The sequence below is a fragment of the Sturnira hondurensis genome, unplaced genomic scaffold (assembly GCF_014824575.4).
Source record: "Sturnira hondurensis isolate 20B ecotype Veracruz unplaced genomic scaffold, ASM1482457v3 Scaffold0005279, whole genome shotgun sequence".
In the NCBI taxonomy this organism is placed as follows: domain Eukaryota; kingdom Metazoa; phylum Chordata; class Mammalia; order Chiroptera; family Phyllostomidae; genus Sturnira; species Sturnira hondurensis.
In genome coordinates, this window is record NW_028077910.1 from 11,007,891 (window position 1) to 11,030,623 (window position 22,733).

A 22,733-nucleotide genomic window follows, 5' to 3' on the forward strand; every position below is an offset into this window, starting at 1 on the left:
CTCTTTTAAATGCATTTTAAAGGGGATTATTATAAGCAAGAATGGTGCATGGATCCCATAGAGCTTAAAAAAGTACAACATTATAACTCTAACAATTCTCCTCCACTCAATTATTTTGAATTATACTATATTTGTTTTTAAAACCTATGTAAATATGTGAATGGTCTATTCTTCTAGGTGTGGCCGGGATTATCAGTATTCCCTGATTTCACCAACCCAAACACTATAGAGTGGTGGACAAATGAATGCAGCATTTTCCATCAAGAAATAAATTATGATGGACTTTGGATTGTAAGTAGCTATTCTAAACCAGTGATTTGGGACAGTAAAACTGAAATGTTTTCCATTAAATAATTATTCAGTTGACAAGATATATTTTGTATTTTACCAACATAAAATTAAAGTATTTTATATTATTTTTCTAGAGTGTACAAATACCATACCTGTCACTTTCATGGGTTAGGCAAGAGTAAAAACTAAAAGCTGCAAATTGATATTTTTCTTTTTTAATAATACCCTTTATAGAATAATTTTATTTCTGTTACTAAAGTGTTATATCTTTATGATTAATAATTTATAGTTGAAAGTCAGTTAACAAGGTTTATGGATAATCTTATAATAGTAAAATTCTAAAAACATTTATTAAGTCTACAGTAGTCAAGCAATTGCATTACTGTTAACCTGAATAACACCTCACCATTTAGAAACACTTGTGGTAAGTTATGAAAAGAACAAATCAAAACTGGCAATAGTTTAAGTGTTATATCTCAAAGTCAACAACAACAAATAAAATCCTGGATAAATGTTCTATTTATTAAATGGATATACTAATGTTTAAAAGTTTCCTTGGATGAAGTTTTATGTCTGTAGTTATTGATAACCTGCTGCTAGGTTTATTGTATAGAATAATACTTGATTATAGTTAATGGTTTAGTGTCTGTTGTCATGGAAATTATAACTGCATTTGGGAATGAAACTACTTGATGAGCCTGGAATTCCATTTTTCAGAAAAATGTAGTCTAATAAACCTGGAAACAGAGGAAACATCAGGGATTTTGTTCATAGTTATTACAATGGTTCAGAATTTTGAAAGGAGAGATAATGAGTATCCTAGGGCTAGCCAGATTCTCTTTGTCTGTTTAGGCCCATGGTATCCCTGTTTTCTTTCAGGGCTCAGTATTAACTTGGTCATTATTTTAGTTACTAACATATTTATTAATTCAAACCATTGTTTAGTTAACAAGTCTTTATCTTGACTTGTTAAGATAGACCATCAATATATGAGGTATGTTCTGGGGAATTACATTTTCTGTGGACAACATGAGATTGAGTGAAAGATTAAGTATAACCATCGGGATTCTCCTAATAGTAGTAGAATGAGGTAAAGAAACTTTACTTATTTAACAAAAAAAATCAGTGAAATGATGATGATAATACCTAGAAGCAGGTAGAATTAAAAAAAAAAACATACTTAATCTTGAGTTTTGTTTTTTATTCTAGTTCTAATTTCAGTTGTATTATTTAATTTAAATGAAAAGTTTCTTCATTTCTTTTTATTCTCTTATTTAGGAAACCATTTGAGTCCATTAGAATGGAGTTAGGAATATAAATGACACTTAAATAGCAGCAAAAGAGAGGCTGGCTGGTCTGTAGAGAGAATCCTCCAGTCCCCAAATCCTTTCAAGACTGGAACACCTGATTCTTCCCCAGGGAAGGAGGGGAAGGGAGGAGGAAGAGCATCTGAGAAAGCAAGAGTGGTTTGGATGCTGATGTAGGAATACTTTGGTCAGCGCTTAATAAAACAAAACACATCATGATAATTAGTATGACTTCAAACCTTGCTAAGTGTCCCTGGATTCATTATATTATGTATACACAGTGGAAAGCACTTCCTGGAATGATTGCCAAATCCTACTACAAAGTTATTTCCTTAATTCTTAGTTTCCTCCGATTATTTTTTTTCTGATAAAATGAATACACAGTAAAATAATTGTCATTTAACAGATGAAATTTTGTTTTTAAGTGAAATTAATAAGTAGTTTTATAATTTACTAGGTACCTAATTTAGATCTCATGCTAAACTTTTTTTTTTAATTTTCAGTTTTAATATTAAAATCACTTTGAAAAATTATGTGAACTAAATTATCAGAGAAAAATATTGAACATAATAATAGTCTAGGTTATTTTAATGGAACAACTTCAATATATACTTTAAAAGAACTACATAATTTTCCTTATGTGGCTGTTAAAATAATATTTGGAAAATGGAAACATTTACTTTGTAAAATCTATACCAAAATGAGAAATGTGTTCTGTGAAACACACTTTTTCTCATTTTAATTCACCTGGGAATGATGTGGACCAGAAAAGGGAAGAGTAATGAAGAGAACATACTCTCTGAAGAAAAAAACATTCATAAGACTCACTAGACTGAGCCTGATGCCTTTGTGAGAACAGACACGACAGAGATATGAGAAGTAAGGCTGAAAAAGGCATAGGGTGGGGCAAAAGTAGGTTTGGGGCAACAGTTACAAATAATATAATAATTAATAAATACTATTAATAATGCAAGGAAAAACTCTGTTTTGTGCACTCACAGCTATGAACTCACTTTCGCCCTACTCTGTGCAGAAGTCAATGCAATTGAATTCTACCCTTCAATGCAATGATCAGAAAAGGAAAAATCAATACGTAGTTCTTGAGCTTGTGTAGTGTGGTATATGATTTTAGATCTTTTATCTTTTTAGTACAAAAAATTAACTGGTTATGGACACAGAACTAATAAGTGGCAAGACAAGTCTGGGGCCTAGGTTTATATGGCAAGAGAATCAGCAAGCGTACTACCTCACCACTGTCTCGGACAGATGTTTAGGTCACTGGTTCTCTCATTGTGGTTGTCCTGCCCTGTGGTCCCCAGAGACTCCTCAGGGGGTGGAGTCAAGTCCTACTGTTTTTATTAGGATACTAAAATGCTATTTGGTTTTTTCACTTTTATTCTCTCATGGGAGTGTAGAAGTTGTGGGCTAGACAAAGAATGCTGTGCCTCGTTGTTGACAATGCATATACATCTTAGAAATCAGATAAATGCCAGCTGCAATGAACACACTATAACAATGCACATCTTATAGACTAAATATATGTCAGCTGAAATGAACAAACTGTTGAATAAATAAATGTACTGAAATATGTGCAGTGATAGACTCACATTAGAAAGAGTGATACAGTTTTTAGAAAGACAGTTGTATAGTACTTGTATCTAATGTTTTACATGTATAATTAAAACCAGATAAATGAAATGCATTTGCTTGTATATAATTCCTGAATCTGAAATACCTGTTACCTATTTTCTATATCCATGTAAAAGCAAATAATATTATTTTTCCTAGTATAATGGCTTGTTCATAAGGTAGAATCAAGTAGTACGTATAGATAAGCAAGTTTGTTTTTAGATTGGTGCTTATAGCTGTCTTCCAGGAGTAAAACAATTTCATGTTTGTCTTAGACAAAAAAAAATTGCAAACAAGTAGAATATAATTACTTCAAATCTGTTATTGTTTATTTTATATCCATTCAGGACATGAATGAAGTTTCGAGTTTCATTGAAGGTTCACGGAAAGGTTGCCAGGAGAACAAACTAAATTATCCACCTTTTACTCCTGGTAAATTTCACTTGGTTATTTACTTACCTCTAACTGCTGATGGGTAAATTCTAGCATATATTTCTAAATTGCAAAGTGTGATACATTTTGCGCCCCTGAAATCAATATTTCTGCTTTTACTTTTGGCCAAAATATTTATGATGAAGGAAAGGAGATATTAAATTTTGATATTGCATACCATATTGATTTAGTTTTAATTTTTGGTGATAGTATAATTAATGAAAAAAGACAAATTTATTTGAAATAATAATTTAAGTGACTGATTTTTTTCATGAGCACTTTAATCTGTGTAGTTGTTAGAATGTACCTGGTAAAAATAGTTCATTACACATATTCTAAAAACATCTTTTGTATCATTAAATGTGAGTAAAATGAAAACAAACACACAAAGAAAATGATATGCTTTTAGGGGAATACATAGCTATAAGGCCATCTGAAGAAAAATGACAATAATTATTGCAGCATCATATATGCCTATAAATTAAAACACAATAAGAAAACTGAAAAGCAAAGATTTGAATGACTCGTAATTGTATGACAGGTCTACATGTATAGCGTTAGGTCATAGTTTTTATATTGTTTAAAAATGTTGTATTGGTTATGCTATTACAATTGTTCTTATTCGTCCCCTTTTGCCCCCCTTCAGCTTACTATGCCCCTCCCTCCAGCAATGCCCCCATTAGTTCATGTCCATGAGTTACAGATAGGTTCTTTGGCTATTCCATTTCCTACACTATTCTTAACCCCCCCTGTCTAATTTGTACCTACCAATTATGCCTCTTAACCCCTGCACCTTTCCCTCCATTTTCCCCCTTCCCCATCCCTTCTAATACCTCTCCAAATTATTTCCATTTCTATGATTCTGTTCCTGTTCTGCTTGTTTGCCTAGGTTTTTTATTTGTTTATTTGTTTTTTAAATTCACTTGTTGATAGTTGCTGAGTTAGTAGTCATTTTAATGTTTGCAGTTTGATCTTCTTTTTCTTAAATAAGTCCCTTTAACATTTCACATAATGAGGGCTCGGTGAGGATGAACTCCTTTAGCTTTGCCTTGTCTGGGAAGCACTTTATCTGCCCTTCCATTCTAAATGATAGCTTTGCTGGATAGAGTAATCTAGGTTGTAGGTTCTTGTTTTCACCACTTTGAATGCTTCTTGACAGTCCCTTCTTGCCAGCAAAGTTTCTTTTGGCAAATCACCTAATAGTCTATGGGAATCCTTTGTAGATAATTTTTTGCTTTCCTCATGCTGCTTGTAGGATTCTCTCTTTATCTTTAACCTTTAGCATTTTAATTATCATGTGTCTTGGTGTGGTTCTCTTTGGATCCAACTTGTTTGGGATTCTTTCTTCTTCCAGGACATGTATGTCCATTTCCTTCACCAAATTAGGAAAGTTTACTTTCATTATTTTTTCAAATAAGTTTTCAGTTCTTGTTGTTCCTCTTCTCCTATGGCATCACTATGATTCAGGTGTTGGCACTTTTGGAGATGTCCCAGAGTCTTCTTATACTTTTCTTGGTTTTGTTGTTGTTTGTTTGTTTTTGTGGGTTTTTTTTTAATTCTTGTTCTTTTTGTTCTGATTGAATGTTTATTTTTTCCTTGTGTTCCAAATTATTGATTTAAATTAAAGCCTGGCTTCCTTCCCTTCACTATTGGTTCCTTGTGGGTTTTTCTTTATTTCACTTAGTGTAATGTAACCTTCATTTCTTCCTCTATGTTGTTGCCCTACTTAGTGGATTCTCTGAGCATCCTGTTCACCAGTGTTTTGAACTCTGCAACTGATAGGTTGGCTCTCTATGCTTCATTTAGTTTAGTTTTGTTTTGTTGTTTTTTTCCTGGGGTTTTGCTCTTTTGTTTTATTTGGGCCATATTTCTTTGTCTCCTCAATTTGGCAGCTTTCTTGTGTCTGTTTCTGTGTATCAGGTACAGCTCCTCTGCGTCCTTGCTTTAGCACACCTGTTAAGTTGTATAGAGTGAAGACTTAGTTATTTGCCAGAGCTGGGTAACCCCCTTAAATGCTCTGTGTCTCAGTGTTGGGGAAGGGCTTGGAGAAAGGACCATATCACTGCCTGGTTTCTGAAGGTGTGTCCGGCGCTCACTCTATTTCCAACCATTTCACCCACTCTCCTATGGGACTGACACCCTTTCAGATGTTGCCCTGATGCTGAATGCCAGACTGGGTGGGTTTTCATGCATTCTGAGTCCATGTGGGCCCTTTAAATGAACTCTCCCGAGAAACCAGCAGTTTCTTCTACCACTAAAAACCCCTCTGGTTTTTATAGCCAGAGGTTATGGAGCTTTTTCTTTTCTGTGCTGAAACCCTGGGCTATGCAATCTGTCCTCGGGCTGGGATCACTGGCTCCCAAGGTGTCCCTTCCACTTTTTATCTACCACACTTTTATGTAGGAGGACCCACCCCACCGCCACTGCTGCCTCTCCATGCCAAACTGTGTGTTCTCATCTCTTACTCTCCCAACCTCCTAGATGACTGTGGCCTCTTTAAATCTTTGGTTGTTGGATTTCCATGCGGTTTCTTTTTCTTTTTTTTTTTTTTTTGAAGTTTAGGGTATTATTTATTTTGAGGTTAGTTAGAATTCTTCTTGTGGTTGTGTGAGAAGGCAAAGTGTATCTACCTACTCCTCCATCTGGAGTGGGAGTCAGAATTAGGTCGTATTTAAGGAAACTATTCTACTATAAAGCTTTAAAATGGATCTATAATTACTTGATGTATAATACAAATCTGTGTATGTATGTATGTGTATATGCAAGTGTCTGTGTTATTTTTTCCTTTGGACTTAGGGAGCAGAGTATTTATTAATGAAAATGCAAATCTGATAATTAATCAATAGGAGTGGAGTGTGAATACCTACTTGGAACTTAGCTTAAGTCATTATTTTTTATTGTTTTTTTAACTGAGTATGATATTATATAACATGCCATTTAAGGATTATACAGTTCCACACAGCAAAAATCTCTTATTATAAACTCTAATATTTTAATTTATTGATTTGAAAGAGAGAGAGAGAGAGACACTGACTTGTTGTTCTACCTATTTATACATCATTGGTTGCTTTTTGTATCTATCCTGACAGAGGATAGATCCTGTAGTTTTGGTAGACCAGGACAAAAAGCTTTAACCAACTGAGCAACTTAGGGCTGTAGAGTTTAAAATAGCAAAGAATTTCTTTAAAAACATCTCTTACGTATTTTCTCCAAGATATCCTTGACAAACTCCTGTACTCCAAGACAATTTGCATGGATGCCGTGCAGCACTGGGGAAAGCAGTATGATGTTCACAGCCTCTATGGGTACAGCATGTCTATAGCCACAGAGAAGTAAGTGCAGTTTTATACTGAACATTCTTTTATATTTATTTCCTAAAATATCTTTGATAATTTACTAACAGAGTTGAAAGATGGCCAGCAGAAGAAAGGTAAAATGTTCATGGTAAAATTTAAGATATTAAAAACATCAGCTGTTTTAGTATTACTTATGAATTAGGAACTTAGTTATCAAAAAGAACATAGTCTGTGTATTTAACTGTGCTCTTTTTGAAATTATAGATTTAAATTCCTCTTAAAATTTTTGACTGGGTTTTCCATCTCTGAACATAATCATGTTCCTTTTTATTTTTTATTTTTAATTAAATTTTTGTTCAAGTACAGTTTTCTGTCTTATATTCCCACGTCCTAAGCATAAACTTTACAATTGGAAGAATGGTGCTTCTAAGATAAGTCATTAATTATTTTTCAGAAAGAGGGGATTCAGTTAAAATGTAATTTTGATATTGTATCTCCCATATAATTTTCTAATGCAAGGCGTTACCTGCATATAAAAAAAGAACACAATGCATTTGGCTTACTTGTTTGTTTTGTTGATTAAGTTCCACATACAGCTGAGATCATATGGTATTTGTTATTCATAAGTAAGCAAAATATAACCAGAGACACTGAAATTAAGAACAAACTGACAGTAACCAGAGAGGAGGTGGAAGAGGATAATGGGGGGAAAAGGGTTGTCAAGGAACGTGTATGTAGAAAGGACACATGGACAAAGCCAAAGGGGGTAAGATTGAGGGTGGGAGGTGGGGATGGCTGGGGTGGGGGGCACTCATGGGGGGGAGATGAAGACAATTGTACTTGAACAATAAAAAAAGAACAAAATACAAAACAAAGAAGGTGACAATATCGTGTTTATTGCCTACTATTTTCCAAGCTTTGTGTAAAGATTTACAAAGTAATCATCTATAAAACCAGACCCTAGTTTCAATATTGTTTTTATGTTTATACAATTAAGCAACTACAATTTAGTTTTAATTCAGACCCATGTTTTATTTGCACCCATGTTTGTTTCTTTCAGTTTTTAAACTCGGTGAAACATTACATATTACATTATACAAATGAGTGAATTATTAAAAAAACACTATAAATCAGTGTTACAAGGTACTAATAGAAAAAACCAGCTGAAAATACTATTATATACTAAGTTAGTCTGGATAATTGTATATACTGAATTAAAGTTTTGTATCTTTTCCTGATTATTTCTCATTTACGGAAAAAAGGTGAATAATTCTCAGGTACCAGTACAAGTGAGATGAATAATCTTAGTAGTTGTGAGGAATGAATTTCTAGAAACAAAATAAAATATTTCTTAAATATGTACATTTTATCCCAACATTACTTATGGATACTTGAGAATGCAGACATTAATAAATAATTAGAATAATCGTTCCACAAAAAAAATGTGTACTGCATTAATGTTCAGATTCCTACATTTCACATTAAAAATTCTCAATGAATAAAATCATGTATTTTAAAAACAAATATGGAATGGATAAAAAGACTACATATTTATTTAATTTTATAAAGGAAGTCGTTTATATTCTGAATCATTTTTAAAAGATTTCCTTTGTCAGTATTTGATCTGAACATATTTAAATAAGTATATTGATAGCTAAATATAAATTTTGCATAAAACATTGATAAAATAGCTGCCAATACTATGGCTTGGCTCTAGGAAATGTAATATAAGCATTTGAAATTAAGATTTTTGGAGTTTCTAAATATCAATATTATTTTAAAATAAATCTTACATATTAATTTGATTTTACCTTTAGAGCTTTAGAAAAAGTTTTTCCCAACAAGAGAAGCTTTATGCTCACTCGGTCAACTTTTGCTGGGTCCGGAAGGCATACTGCACATTGGTTGGGAGACAACACTGCTTCATGGGATCAAATGAAATGGTCCATCCCAGGCATGCTGGAGTTCGGTTTGTTTGGGATACCTTTGGTAAGCAGTTTCCGGCAATGTTTTTCCTAAAAGCTGTTAATTACACTTAATGTTGTGATATCTTAACGATTAGTAGTAAAATGATTAAAAGTATGTTACATAAAATTCACCATTTACTCTTAGGGAGTTTATGAGAAAAATAAGACTAAGTAATGTCTAGAACATCAAGAAAATTGAATAAACAAAGTTTAATCAAATCAAAATAATTCACGAAACAAATATCAATATAAATAAAATGTAGAAAAGGCATAAAAATAAAAGGCACCAAATAAAACAGTCGGAAGAAAACCCAAATATATTAGTAATTAAAGACTAAATATATTAAAGTACTTTATTAGTCTATGTTAAAAAATAAAGCCTTTTTTCTCTATTTGAAAAAAATAAGGACAGAGATCATTTAAAATTTTTAAAAGCAGAGAAAATTTATACTTGGTAATTCTAAACATAAAACATTTTGTAAGTCCCTTTATATCAAGTAAAAAAAGTATGCAATGTTCATATTAGGCACTATGAAATGAACAGTAATATAAAACAATGATGCTTGACTATAGATTTTTAAGTAGATTAATATGGATAAAAGACATAGGCCTATGCATTAATGAAATTTTGTTAAATGATAACACTATCAGTGTAGATCAGAAAGTAAAGTATCAATTATTCCTATGGGTTATTGATTATCCACTGGCAAAATAAAATAAAATGGGTTTGTGTTTCAGACCATATACAAAAATCAATCCCAGAGTGATTTAAGACCTGTGTGTAAAACTTCAAATATTTTAGAAGAAAATATAGGTGGGTAATTGTGATTTGAGGGTAGGGAAATTATTTCTTAATAATTATTTCTTAAACAGAGCACACAGAGTACAAAAAATAAAGAAACATAAATTTGACTACAATGAAATGAAAATTTTTGTTCATCAAAAGACTATTTTAAAGTTAAAAAGTCTTCCACCTACTGGGAAATTATATTTTCAACATACATAGACAATAAAATTATTACTATTTAGTTTAAAATACCTATTATGAATCTCCAGAAGGGACAAATAATTTTTAAAAATTAGCAAAAGATATTTGTGGTCAATCCTATAAAAACAGAAATCCACATTAAATCAGAGAAGTGCCAATATAAACTAAAATGAAATATACATTCATATACATATATATGATAGCAAAAATTAAAAGTCAGAAATTAGCAAGCAAATGAAGCTGTTGGAAATGTCATGCACTGACACCGTCCATACAAATGGTTACAACTGATTTTAATTAAACAACATACATTTCCAAGAAACCAGGGAATATTATACATTTGCATATAAAATTATTAAAAAGCAAGTTTCTTAAATATTCACAAAGCAATATGTATATAAATTTCATAGAATCAGTGTTTATAGGCATGGGATATTATACAACAGAGAAGTAGTAGAATCACTTAACAAAGTTTAATATCACAGAAACAAAGCTTTGGGAAAAAAATGAAAAGCAGTGTGATGCCCAGAATGTACCATCTTTATAAAATTGATTGCTGTGAAAATGACACTAGTATATTGTTTATAGATACATAAATACTATTTAGGAAAAAGAAAGAAATGTTTGCACACAGTAAATGCTACATTGAGGATAATGGTTTTCACTAGGGTCCTTGAAAAAAGAGATATGCAATTTTACTTAAGTACATATCAGGTAACATTTTTTACTGTTTTACTCCTACAGTATTATATTAGCAATAAAAAAACTGGAGATGTTTTGGACTTAAGAATAACACATTTTAATAATGTAATTATACATTGGATTCACAATTATTAGATCAAAGGAGAAAATAGAAAAGCCTAAGACAATATATATTAAAGACAATGAAATAAATAAAATTTAAATTGAAAAATTAAAATAGAAAAAGAGATGGTGAAGAAAAGAGAGTAAAATATGGAATTAGAGACATTTATGTAACAAATATATAAAATAAATAACCTACATTGAAGAGTATATGAAGACAGTAAAACAAAACAATTGTAAGCACTGTAAATTAATCTATTGAGGCAAAAAGTGTGATGCATGGGACAATGTGAGAATCTTTAATGCTTGCCATTTAGATTGGAGCGGACATCTGTGGATTCATTGCTGACACCACTGAAGAGCTCTGCAGAAGATGGATGCAACTTGGGGCCTTCTACCCATTTTCCAGAAACCATAATTCGGATATATATGTGGTAAGTGACTCTTGTTTTGAAATGAAACATAATCCTACTTTGAGCAAAGTACTTAAATTTGTATCTATAGAAGATAGGGTCTGAAACTTTGTAGCCCAATTTGTGAACAAGAGTTAGAGCTCCTCTTCTCAAGGCCCATAAATATTTTGTACGTACCAAAAAGCTCAAATAAGGGAATCATGAAAGATAATGTAATTGGAACATAGATATTTTTTTTTAAAACTAAAGCATATGGAACTGTGTTATATCACAATAGTTTAAATTAAAGCCAAAGATTTTTTAGTCTGATTTTCGGATTCTAACAAGCATCAGGTAATTTTTTTCATAAAATATGTAATATACTGTTGAAGATTTTTCACTTTTTGTTTAATTTAAGAAACACTAAAAGCCAAAACCACTTTCAAAGCAGTTTGAGTCCAAAGTCTTTCTATAATAAACAAACTGGAATGACATGTTTGAAAAAAATACAATAACACTTTTAAGCACATGCGTCTGAACTGGTGGGAGCATAAGTACAGGGGGACATACTGAGCTATTCTACCAGCCCTGAGAATTCCTGCCATGAGCTCCCATGGACCTGTTTTTCAGAGGAAATGGGGGAATTAGGGTAAACCATCAATTCAATTATGTATATAGTGGTTGAGAAATTGTTCACTGTTCACATACTGGCTACATGTAGGGCTTTAATTCTGTTTGAGAAAAAGGACAGCGTTTCAGAATTTAACCTTGAAAGAGGCATAATTGGACAGAAGTAAAAGGTATTAATTGGAGATAAGTAACTTCCTAATCTATCTAAATTGTGCTTTCAATACATTTGTGTTCATGGGAGCTCCTGATATGAATTATATTACACTCTATGTTTACTTATATCCTCCAAAGAAGCAAATGCCAAAGCAGAATTAAACATGTTAGACATTTATTGGTGAAACGCTTGTGTAGGGTAGAGCAGAGGGGGAAGAAAAAACGTGAAGAGAGGCTTTAGATCATGATTAGGTGTGAACCTGGTGGGATGAAGGCAAGGAAGAAGATTTGATGGAAAGAGTCACACATCGGAGTCATAGAGTTGCTAATTCTAAGAAAGTTTCCGTCTGCCTAGTGTTTGAGTCCTCAAGGCAAAGTTAAGCATTGGCAGAGTATTCTCATGCTTCTGATTGATTAGCTGGGAGCAGCCAAAGGAAAACATGGCTTTATGGTTAAAAAAAAAAAAAAAAACATGATAGTGAGTCCAGGGAGGCAATAGCCAGTGCCCTTATTTAATTCTGATACCCATAGCAGGAGATATAAGCAGATTTGCTCACATAATTGCCTTTTGGCTAAGAGTCAGCTGATCTAGTCTAGGCTTGGCAGAAAGGCGAACCTTCAAGGTGCAAGTATGTAAGTTGGCCAGACAACTCTGTTTCTTGAATCTCTGGGCAGCAGACCACCTGGGCTTATTCTTCTATGTGCAATGGTAAGGCACAAGGCAGTAAGTCCTGAGGCAAGTGCATTTGACGCCCTAACTTGAATGTGTCACGTGGGCCAGAGTGTCACATAGCTGAACATAAAGTCAGAAAACAGATAAGTGTATATACTCCATCATTAGTTGCAGGGGTTGCAAAGCTACATAGAAAGGTGTGGTTACTGGGAAGAAGGAAAATTCGAGCCATTAATTTAATCTACCAGAAAAAAATTGGGTGAAAAATTCTTTGTTAACACAGCAGGAAGAAAAAAGGAATTTCTATCTTTTGCAACAGCAGGGATAGACCTGGAGAGCATTATGCTGAGTGAAATAAGCAGGTAGTGAAAGACAAATACCATATGATCTCACCTATAAGTGGGACCTAATCAACAAAACAAACAAACTAGCAAAATAGAACCAGAGATATGGAAATAAAGAACAACTTGATAGTAACCAGAAGGGAGGAAGGAGGGAGACCGTGGGGAGAAGAAGGGTTATGTGTAAAGGATCCATGAACAAAGCCAAGGGGTGCGAGGAGGATTGAATGTGGTAGGTAGAAGGTGGGTAGGGCAGGGGTGAGTAATGGGGAAAATGGGAAAAACTGTAATTGAACAATACAAAATTTAAAAAATTTTCTCGTTAAAATATTTTTATTTTCTCTGTATTTAAATGAGAAAAATCTACTTTTAAAACAAATTTTAAGTTAACAACATCCTCATAACAAAACATATCATTGTGAATGTCAGGCTCTACATACCATGAACACATCATTGAAACATCACATGGAGAAGTTTACATGGTGATTGTTCACCTGCCGTACCATGGACCTTTAACATTGTGGCCCCTTTCCAGTGAGCCAGAGTGAAAATATTCATCTACCCTTACTGTTATTTGCTGATTTTTTGATATGTCATAATGTCATAAGAATAAGTATCCTATTCTTATGACATTATTACCACCAAATTGGCTTTACCATCTTGGCTCTATCAGGTATAGGAGACAACGGGTATGATGTGTTGCGCATTATATGTTAGTAGAATCTAGTGTAACTGTTTCAGGTGGGAAATATTCTTTCAGTTTCCATTTTGAATGTGTTTGGACTAAATAAATAATATCGACTGATGTCTGCAAAAATAAATGAAAATATCCCAATAAAATATAAAAACTAGAAAGTTCATATACTTTGAGGATGAAATTGAAGTAATTTCAACTTTCATAAACCAGCTAAAATGTATACAATTGGCATCTCAAAAAATAGATTAAATGTTTCTATTTTAGTTTTCATTCATATTTTAGCTTTCTCATTTCAGTTTCTTTTTTTATCCCATAGCATCAAGATCCAGCATTTTTTGGACAAAATTCTCTTTTGGTTAATTCATCAAGGCACTATTTGCAAATTCGCTACACTTTATTACCTTACCTCTATACTCTGTTTTATAAAGCCCATAAGTTTGGAGAAACAGTAGCAAGGCCACTTCTTCATGAGTGAGTACTATGCTCAAGAACTTGAATATCTTTCTAATTATAATTGCATATATATTAAATATATGAACAGATTAATGGAGATAAATCAAGATTATTTTTACATTCACATTGATGGTTTGATGAACTGTAGAATGACTTTATTAAATATAATTAATTTGGTGATTGGACAAGATTAATTGAGAAATATGAGTTCTGAATAGAATTTAGAAAGTGAAAGGTATAGAGAGTGTATTAGGGAAATTATATCAGTAAACAAGAATAAATATACAATTATTGAAAATATGCATACAAGTACATTGTGAAACTCATCTAAATATAGATCAAAAATAATATAGTGAAAATTACAAATCGTGCTTGTCTTTGTATGCCTTGACAAAAACAGGACCTTTTCTCAAGAAATTACTAAAAATCTTTTCAAATCCAAGTTAAAATGGGAATTAATAATGAAAAAAATTAAAGGGAAGGAAATGGGGTTCAAAAAAATTTAGTACTTTGTAAATCCATCTTACAGAAGAGGATGAATTAACCAGAATAGCTATTTATTGCAGATAAAAAGGAACCTTATCATATATGGTAAATGGATTGTTTTGGAATCTCAAATGAACTGTTTTCTAGTGCCACCTTTCTTCCCTCTCTCCTGTCTTTCCTTCCTTCTTTCCTTTCTTTTTTCTTTCCTTCCCAGCATCAGATGAGCTATAAAGATGTAAGGAATGCAGATTCAAAGTATCATATGAAAAAAGTAAAATTAAAGCTAATAATCAATCACAAGAAAAAAAATTGAAAAGATAAACCAAAGAAGGAATTTGGATAAACTTTTTATCATCACATTGTAAACATTGTCATTGTTCTTAGGTTTTATGATGATACAAATAGCTGGACTGAGGACACTCAGTTCTTATGGGGCCCCTCGTTACTCATTACCCCTGTCCTAACACAGGTACGTCATAAAATTTAATAAATTTATTGTTCAAGGGAAGCTTATGTAACAAAATCTACCAAATCTACACAAAATTACAAAATGTCTTCATAATAGATGTTACTCAATAACTTGTTTCAACCTGATAAATATGAATTCTAAATTGTAGAAGTTTTTGAAAAATTACAAAAATATTAAGTAGATTTATGCTTTTCAAGTACATAGTGTATAACTAGGAAAAACAAAATTTCCTAAAACATTTTTCAGAAAAAAATCATTGATTTATGGAATGGAAATCAAATCTTATAGTAATAATAATTAAACCATTTAAGTATACATAGACAATGAAATTTTTCTAAGTTGTAAATAAAGGGGAACGTGAGAATTAGCTGATTAGATGAAAATGTTGAAACAATGGTAAAATAATTTGTTTTTTACCTATTATTTAAGTGTTTTAATACCCATGGAAATATACAGAAGTGAATATGTTTCCATTCACAATTACCATGTAGAATATAATAGTGCAAGTTCATGCATGCATTATTTTGATTGCCACTTCAATTAATTTCATCTTTGCTTTTGGTATATTTTATATTATAATGTTGTCTAAAACTAGTAAAATAGCTTTCTGATTATTACTTATAGAACATATTAGAGTTTAACAATGTAACAGAAGCTTTCTACACTTTTTATGAATACCCAAATTAATATTTGATATAATTTTTCTGTGAAGTATTAAAGTAATATATATATATTGCTTTAATATATATAAATTATGTGTCATATAAATATAAATTATCTTGCTTTATTATAGGGAGCAGATACAGTGAGTGCATACATCCCTAATGCTGTTTGGTATGATTATGAAACTGTAAGTAACCTTAATATAATAGTAGGTTAACAAGTATTACTGTGAAACATCTTTACATGGAAACTTAACTCCAAACAACATAACTATTTCCAGTATTTCTGGCATTATTATGAAAAAATGAATAATTACACATTTGAATAATGTATACAATGTCTTCATTCTTTGCAAATCAGCAAGTATATCATCTTGCTCATGATTGATATGAAGTTATACTTATTAAATAAAGTGTTATATTATTCATTTTCAAATTATGAAAATAAAAGGTCTGGAGTAATTTTAGAGAGGTGTAGTGATGTTTAGTACTTTTCTTATTTTATATATTTAACTTATGGCCAGAATAATGAATATTGAGCTAATATTAAACATTTGTTTTCACACAGTACATTTAAATATTTGAGAAAGCTTTTTATATCAACTTCAAAAAGGTAACATAGCAGCACAAGACATTTTAAGATGTGTTTATTTTAAAAGACATTATTTTTCATATCACTTATATTTGCTAAGCATAACCTTTATTTTTATAGGAATCTAGATTCTTAAAAAAACATCTTTTTAGAAACATACTTAACTATAAAACAAAACAAAGAAAAATATGGTTAATTAATAATATTGTTAACTACCATAGAAAAAATAGATTTTTCTATGTTAATTTTTGAGAAAATAAACTAATATTTCCCCTATTTGATTAGCAAACTGAAAAATTTTTCCCTTAAATTACAGAAGAATATTTACTTATAGATGATGTGAATTACTTTCTCATAATAAAAATTATATCTGTGTATAAATTGTAATGGTTGGAACTTGGGGTTTAAAGTCTTTACTATTAATAAAAAAAAATCTTCTTAACTTCCAAAATTTAGGGTGCAAAAAGAACATGGAGAAAACAGCGTGTTACTATGTATCTTCCAGCAGACAAAATAGGATTACACCTTAGAGGAGGTTATATCATACCCACTCAACAACCTGATGTAACTACCACTGCAAGGTAAAATGAAGGCTAATAAACTAAAATCTCAAATATAATTTTAATATTTCGTATTTTTCAGCATCAAAGATTAATATTCCATTATTTACTAGAAGATGTTTGAAATATGGAAGCAATTCTTAAATATAGCCATCATGGTTATAAAAAGAAGATTCAAATTATGTAAATTAATATAAATTTATTGATATACAATAAGCATTATTATCTTATAATTATATTTTCTGAGTTAAAAATGTACTGACATTCTTAATTGAGTATGTGTAATTAAAGTTACACACATTAAATTCATACTAAAATATAATAAAATTATTATTCATAATAATTGAAATGATAAATTCTCTACTTGATATTACTGTCAGTTATTAAACATTTGGATTGTCAATACATGAATGTCACAACGTGGGTTTTTTTCTGCTTAAATGTTTTACTTTTAAGTTGGTAAATGAGGTAGATAGTTCTACTTAGGTAAATTAAAAGATAGTAACTAAATATTTAATAAGATTGAATTATAGAAATATATAGAAAAAAGAGGAGAAACTTGAAAATTCTGCAGCCTCATCTGGCAGCATTTGTTCTAGGCACAGGGGTGCAGAGGTGTCATATTTAACTCACAAATTTCCACATATTCTGCAACACTCCAACATATAGTACTCACCATTCCTTACTCGGCTTTATTTCTTCATAACATTAAGAAAATCCAGAGCCATATTGTTTAATTTTTCTTGAATGTAGTGTGTTCACTTATCTAGACTATAAACTCCACTAAGGCAGGGGCTGGACTTGAATTCTTGAGTACCCAGATCAATAACAGTGACTGGCCCATAACAGCCTGGCACTGTGTTTTCTCTGAATAGTTGTTAAAGGATCAACTGAATGAATGAATGACTGAGTGCATGGATGTTCGTAAATTAATTATTTTTGCATTTTAAATTGCTAACTTCAATACTGTCACTGTTTCATGTTTACGTGCTTGGAAAAAAAGTGGGATATACCCTAGAGCTGTATTAAACAAGAGAAACAAACACTTCAGTGAGTGTGATCTGCAAGGAGCATGTTCTGTAGAGAGCAATTGCTTAGACTAAAGTTTCAGGGGTACTATTTTAGGTTAAAAAACCTAAAGTAATATGTAGCTAAGAAAAATATTTAGTAATCACATTTTTCATTTCTCATAGTAGAATTAGCTTCATTTCTAAGAGTATTAGAGATCTCATGAAACATTAAAAAATGCTACACTTGACTTTTCATTATTTTGTATATAAGATGTAGCCTTACCTAATACACTGCAATTTAGGATTAATTGATATGTGGCAAATACAAGATGTTATGAGCATTCATAGATATTTATTTTTTCTCATTTTAATTGAAATGTTATTATACTGTTTAAAAAGTGTTGGTGTCCTAGCCTCCAAGAAATTTTGTATGTATATGTATTTCTTTCATTTATATTCTAAGCATATAAATTATTTGTCATTGAAAAATTATTAGTATATATGAATATGAATTTTAAAATATTTTCATATGAATGCAGAATGTTACAAATCCATTAGTTTGATCCAAAGTTCCTCTTTATAGGAACTTTTACTATTATAAATTTATTTTAATCATATATGCACATAAACTTACTTGACAGCCGGAAGAACCCTTTAGGACTTATAGTTGCATTAGATGAGGATAACAAAGCGAAAGGAGACTTCTTCTGGGATGATGGAGAAACTAAAGGTGAGTCTGAAAGGAGATATGCTTTTAAATATTCATTCTGGGAATATAAGACAGAAAACTGTACTTGAACAGGAATTAAATAAAAATAAACAAACAAACAAATAAATAAATAAATATTCATTCTGAATATGGGAAGTTTTGGCTTTATTCATATGAAGTTGTATCCATTTAACAAATGTTACAAGTTTTAATTTTTAATTTCTGTTGTTAAATCTATTTTAGGGTTCTAGGTTACTTTATAAAATTTAACTTTTTATTTAAATTATATTTTAATTACAATATTTATTTATGTAGTGGTTTCTTATAAAAGTCTTTTGACAAGTGTAATTTGTCACATTATCATTTTTATTAAAATAGTTAAATTTACTGATGTACAAAATGCATCATATTTTCAATGGTATTACATGATGTAGTGGTTCAAATAAAATTTTGTTACTGTAAAAAATGAAAGAAAACCAACATTTAAAGTTTTACTTAATGCAAAATATTTACTAATAATATTATGACATAAATTTGTTTAATTATTCTCTTTAATTTTATTTCTTGAGCCCAAACTAGAGAATTCAATAAACCAAGAGAATAAAGAAGAGCCAATTTTTGCAATAATCATTCCATACATAAAATATCCTGCTCAGTTTTAATTAGTATATGATAATTACTCTCATATTTTAATATGTATATGTATATTTAATATGTATATTTACTCTCATATTTTAATTAGTATATGATAATTACTCTCATATGGAACTTGATTTTAAGGTTATTCTTCTATCTTTAATGATATAAATATTCCAAATATATTTCATTTTCAACTCATAAAACTTGAGATTGATAATTTACTTTTCTGTAAGAAGATGATTAAAAATACAAAAATGTGATTTAATCAGTCAACTAATATGGTATCTATATAATTACCTGCTTTGAAAAGATAAAATCAGAATTTTATAAATAATCTATTTGTAAGTAAATATGTGAACAATAAAATGATATACAATTCAGGCTATGATTCTAATCATGTTTTCTAGGAATAAAATTTTAAGTAAATTAAAGTTGTTGAGAAAATTGTATATTAATCTTAGAATCCTCTTGTTATGTTCCCTTGGCTTCTTTAAAATTATTGTGGTCATAATTTTAAGTTTTTCTGCTAAAAAACATGTTGACAAGAAGTTTAATTATATCTCTGGTGCACAAAATCATTACCTTCTTTTTTCCTTATTGGAGTTTATTTCAATTTTTAACATGTCTTCAGATTCACTTTTTCTTCAAATAATAAAAAAAGTTAAAAGATGTGAACTAAAATTGCAGTGTACTGTATCTTCTGATGATAAACTGAATGGCACATGCTTTACTAGGAAGATGAAATATTGTTCAAAACAATTAATGTAGGATAATGTATATTTTACTATAATTTTTGTGTTCTTTGAATTTCCATAAATATTTTAGCTGTCTTTATACATTAAACTAGATGAATATGTATTTATTACCTTTACTTACTGAGAAAATATACTACCAATGTTATTTTATTTAGAGGTAATTAAAAAGTTAATTTAAAAGACAGTCTGTATAATTTGCTTTATTATTAACTACTATTTTTTCAAAATTCTTATGTTATATAACTAAAAATAGAGCAGAGAATTAACATTGCATTCTGATTTAATAACTACTTTTTCTATTTCAGATACCATAGAAACTGGCACCTACATTTTGTACACATTTGCTGCTTCTAATGTAAGCATTCACATTGAACACAGTTAAATATATACCTCATTAATGTCTGGATTTTACCTTTATTATGGATGTTTTGAAATATGTTGATATTTCCCTCCAGATTCAATGAAAACAAATGAAAAAATCATTAAATTATTAAATCATAAAAAATTTTGGTTAAATTTTAATATTTAAATATCACAGATGGGCCCTCGTTGGCATGGTTCAGTGGTTGAGTGCTGGCCTGAGAATCAAGGGGTCACTGGTTTAATTCCCAGTCAGGGCACATGCCTGGGTTGCAGGCCAAGTTCCCAGTGGGGGGCACACAAGGTGCAACCACACACTGGTATTTCTGTCCCTCTCTTTCTCTCTCCCTTCCTCTCTCTAAAAAATAAATACACAATTTTTTTTAAATGTAGTAGATGAGTTAATGATGATGAAATAGATTCACTAAAATTTTAGTAACTTCTTAAGTGTTATGTTGAAGAAACATGCCCTAGGAAACTAATCTCAACTTATCTGAATATGTTTTAATATGTCAGTCACTGCAATAATTGTCATCAGTTGGAAATGAGGATGAAAAATCTTTGAACAAGGTTAAACTTTGAATAATCAATAGCAATTTTTTTGTATATGTAGGGTTTCTTTATATATTCTTTTTTGCTAAAGCTAAGTCATTCTTCATCAGTTAAGGCGAGAATGAGGAAATATATATATGAGTTGCATCATTAATAATTTAGGTGATCTTTGTAGTAAATCCTATGGCATTTGTACAAAAAAATCAAAAATAGTTACTAATGAGTATATTTACACATGCTACTTGGATATGGAGAGCTGGTGGGAATTCAAAGACAGATGATTGTTTCTTTTCCTATTTCACAATTGCATTGTTATTTCAATTTTGTATCCAAAGACCTACGTAATATATAACTTTATATTCTTTTTCAGAACCAATTAGATATCACATGCACACAGTCATCCTATCCAGCAGGAACTGCTTTAGCATTTGAGACTATTAAAATCCTTGGGCTCCCAGATTCTGTTACAGAAGTTAAAGTAGCGGAAAATAATCAAGCGACGCAAACTCACTCCAGTTTCACTTACCATGCTTCCAACCAGGTAAATACAATCTTTTAAAGTATTATAGCTGTTGTGTGCTCTCACATTTAACATTAAATATTACATAACTGTTCAGGCTCTTGATTCTGTGATTATTTTTTATGACATGTCTTTCTTTTTGTTCTTGTCCATGTGCTGCCAATAGTCCATTTTTAGTCATTTCAATTTATACTTAGATATTAATAATAAGACTTCTTGCTACTTCTTCCTGTTTAATTTTTGTCATTGATAGCAATCATGTATACTATGTATTTTTGTTTGGTGGTTTAGAAGATGTAACTATCGCATTTAAAGGGGGACGGGAGTTGAGGACAGGCAATTTTTCACAAGACTCAGGAGCATTAAATGGCAAAACTGAGAATTTAATTGAACTCATACCTGGATATAAAGATAATACCTGGCTGGTGTAGCTCACTGGACTGAGCTCAGGCTTGTGAACCAAAGGGTTGCCAGTTTGATTTTCAGTTAAAGCACATGCCTGGGTTACAGGCTGGGTCTCCAGTATGGGACACATGAAAGGCAATCTAGCATTGATGTTTCTCCCCCTCTCTTTCCTCCTTCCCTTCCCTTCTCTCTAAAAAATAAATAAATAGCCCTGGCTGGTGTTGCTCAGTGGATTGAGCATGGGACTGTGATCACGGTTTGATTCCCAGTCAGGGCACATGCCTGGGTTGCAGGCCAGTTCCCAGCAGAGAACACATGAGAAGCAACCATGCATTGATATTTCTCTCCCTCTCTCCTCTCTTCCCGTCTAAAGATAAATAAATAAAATATGTTTAAAAAGATAATGCATTACATCAATGTTCTACAATTCCCATAGTTTACTGTTTTGAGGTTCTAGCCATTTCAGTGGCATAACATATTTTCTCCTTTCTATTCCATTATTTAAGCATTATATTATAAATATTTGTGACTTGATTTGAAGAATTGCTATAGTTGCCACATTTTATAACTGTTATGTATTTTTCTATTGTACAATGGTCAGAAATATCCTTTAACATTTTCTTTGTCTTTAAAGAGCCTCGTAATTTACAATCTAAAGTTTTACCTTGGAAGAAGCTTTACCGTTCAATGGAATCAAGTTTTCTCAGAAAATGAAAGGTTTGATTGTTATCCAGATTTAAATCCTCCAACCCAGAGAACCTGTGAAGAACGTGGCTGTTTATGGCAAACGGTAATAAGAATTATGATTCATTTTACGGCTTTCACAGAAGCATTACAATTTAATCTTTACATTTTATAATTTTAATTCTATAATGTATAAACTAAATTTATCTAGTTAAGCATTTGGAATTTTAAATTACAACTTCTGATAGAAAATTTATCTTTATCTTAATTCCCGTAC

The 22,733-nt window shown here is 31.0% G+C and overlaps 1 protein-coding gene across 1 annotated transcript in view; it reads left to right on the plus strand.

Moving 5' to 3' along the window:
- Positions 1–22,733, plus strand: part of SI (sucrase-isomaltase) — an 83,927-nt gene that overhangs the window by 18,823 nt on the left and 42,371 nt on the right. Inside the window, exons 12-24 of the mRNA XM_037046709.1 lie at positions 178–291; positions 3,575–3,659; positions 6,874–6,991; positions 8,773–8,944; positions 11,032–11,148; positions 13,917–14,071; positions 14,924–15,008; positions 15,802–15,858; positions 16,719–16,843; positions 18,474–18,562; positions 20,241–20,290; positions 21,218–21,388; positions 22,407–22,562. Of these exons, the coding sequence (XP_036902604.1) occupies positions 178–291; positions 3,575–3,659; positions 6,874–6,991; positions 8,773–8,944; positions 11,032–11,148; positions 13,917–14,071; positions 14,924–15,008; positions 15,802–15,858; positions 16,719–16,843; positions 18,474–18,562; positions 20,241–20,290; positions 21,218–21,388; positions 22,407–22,562 (1,494 nt within the window). The remainder of the gene's footprint in view (positions 1–177; positions 292–3,574; positions 3,660–6,873; positions 6,992–8,772; positions 8,945–11,031; positions 11,149–13,916; positions 14,072–14,923; positions 15,009–15,801; positions 15,859–16,718; positions 16,844–18,473; positions 18,563–20,240; positions 20,291–21,217; positions 21,389–22,406; positions 22,563–22,733) is intronic.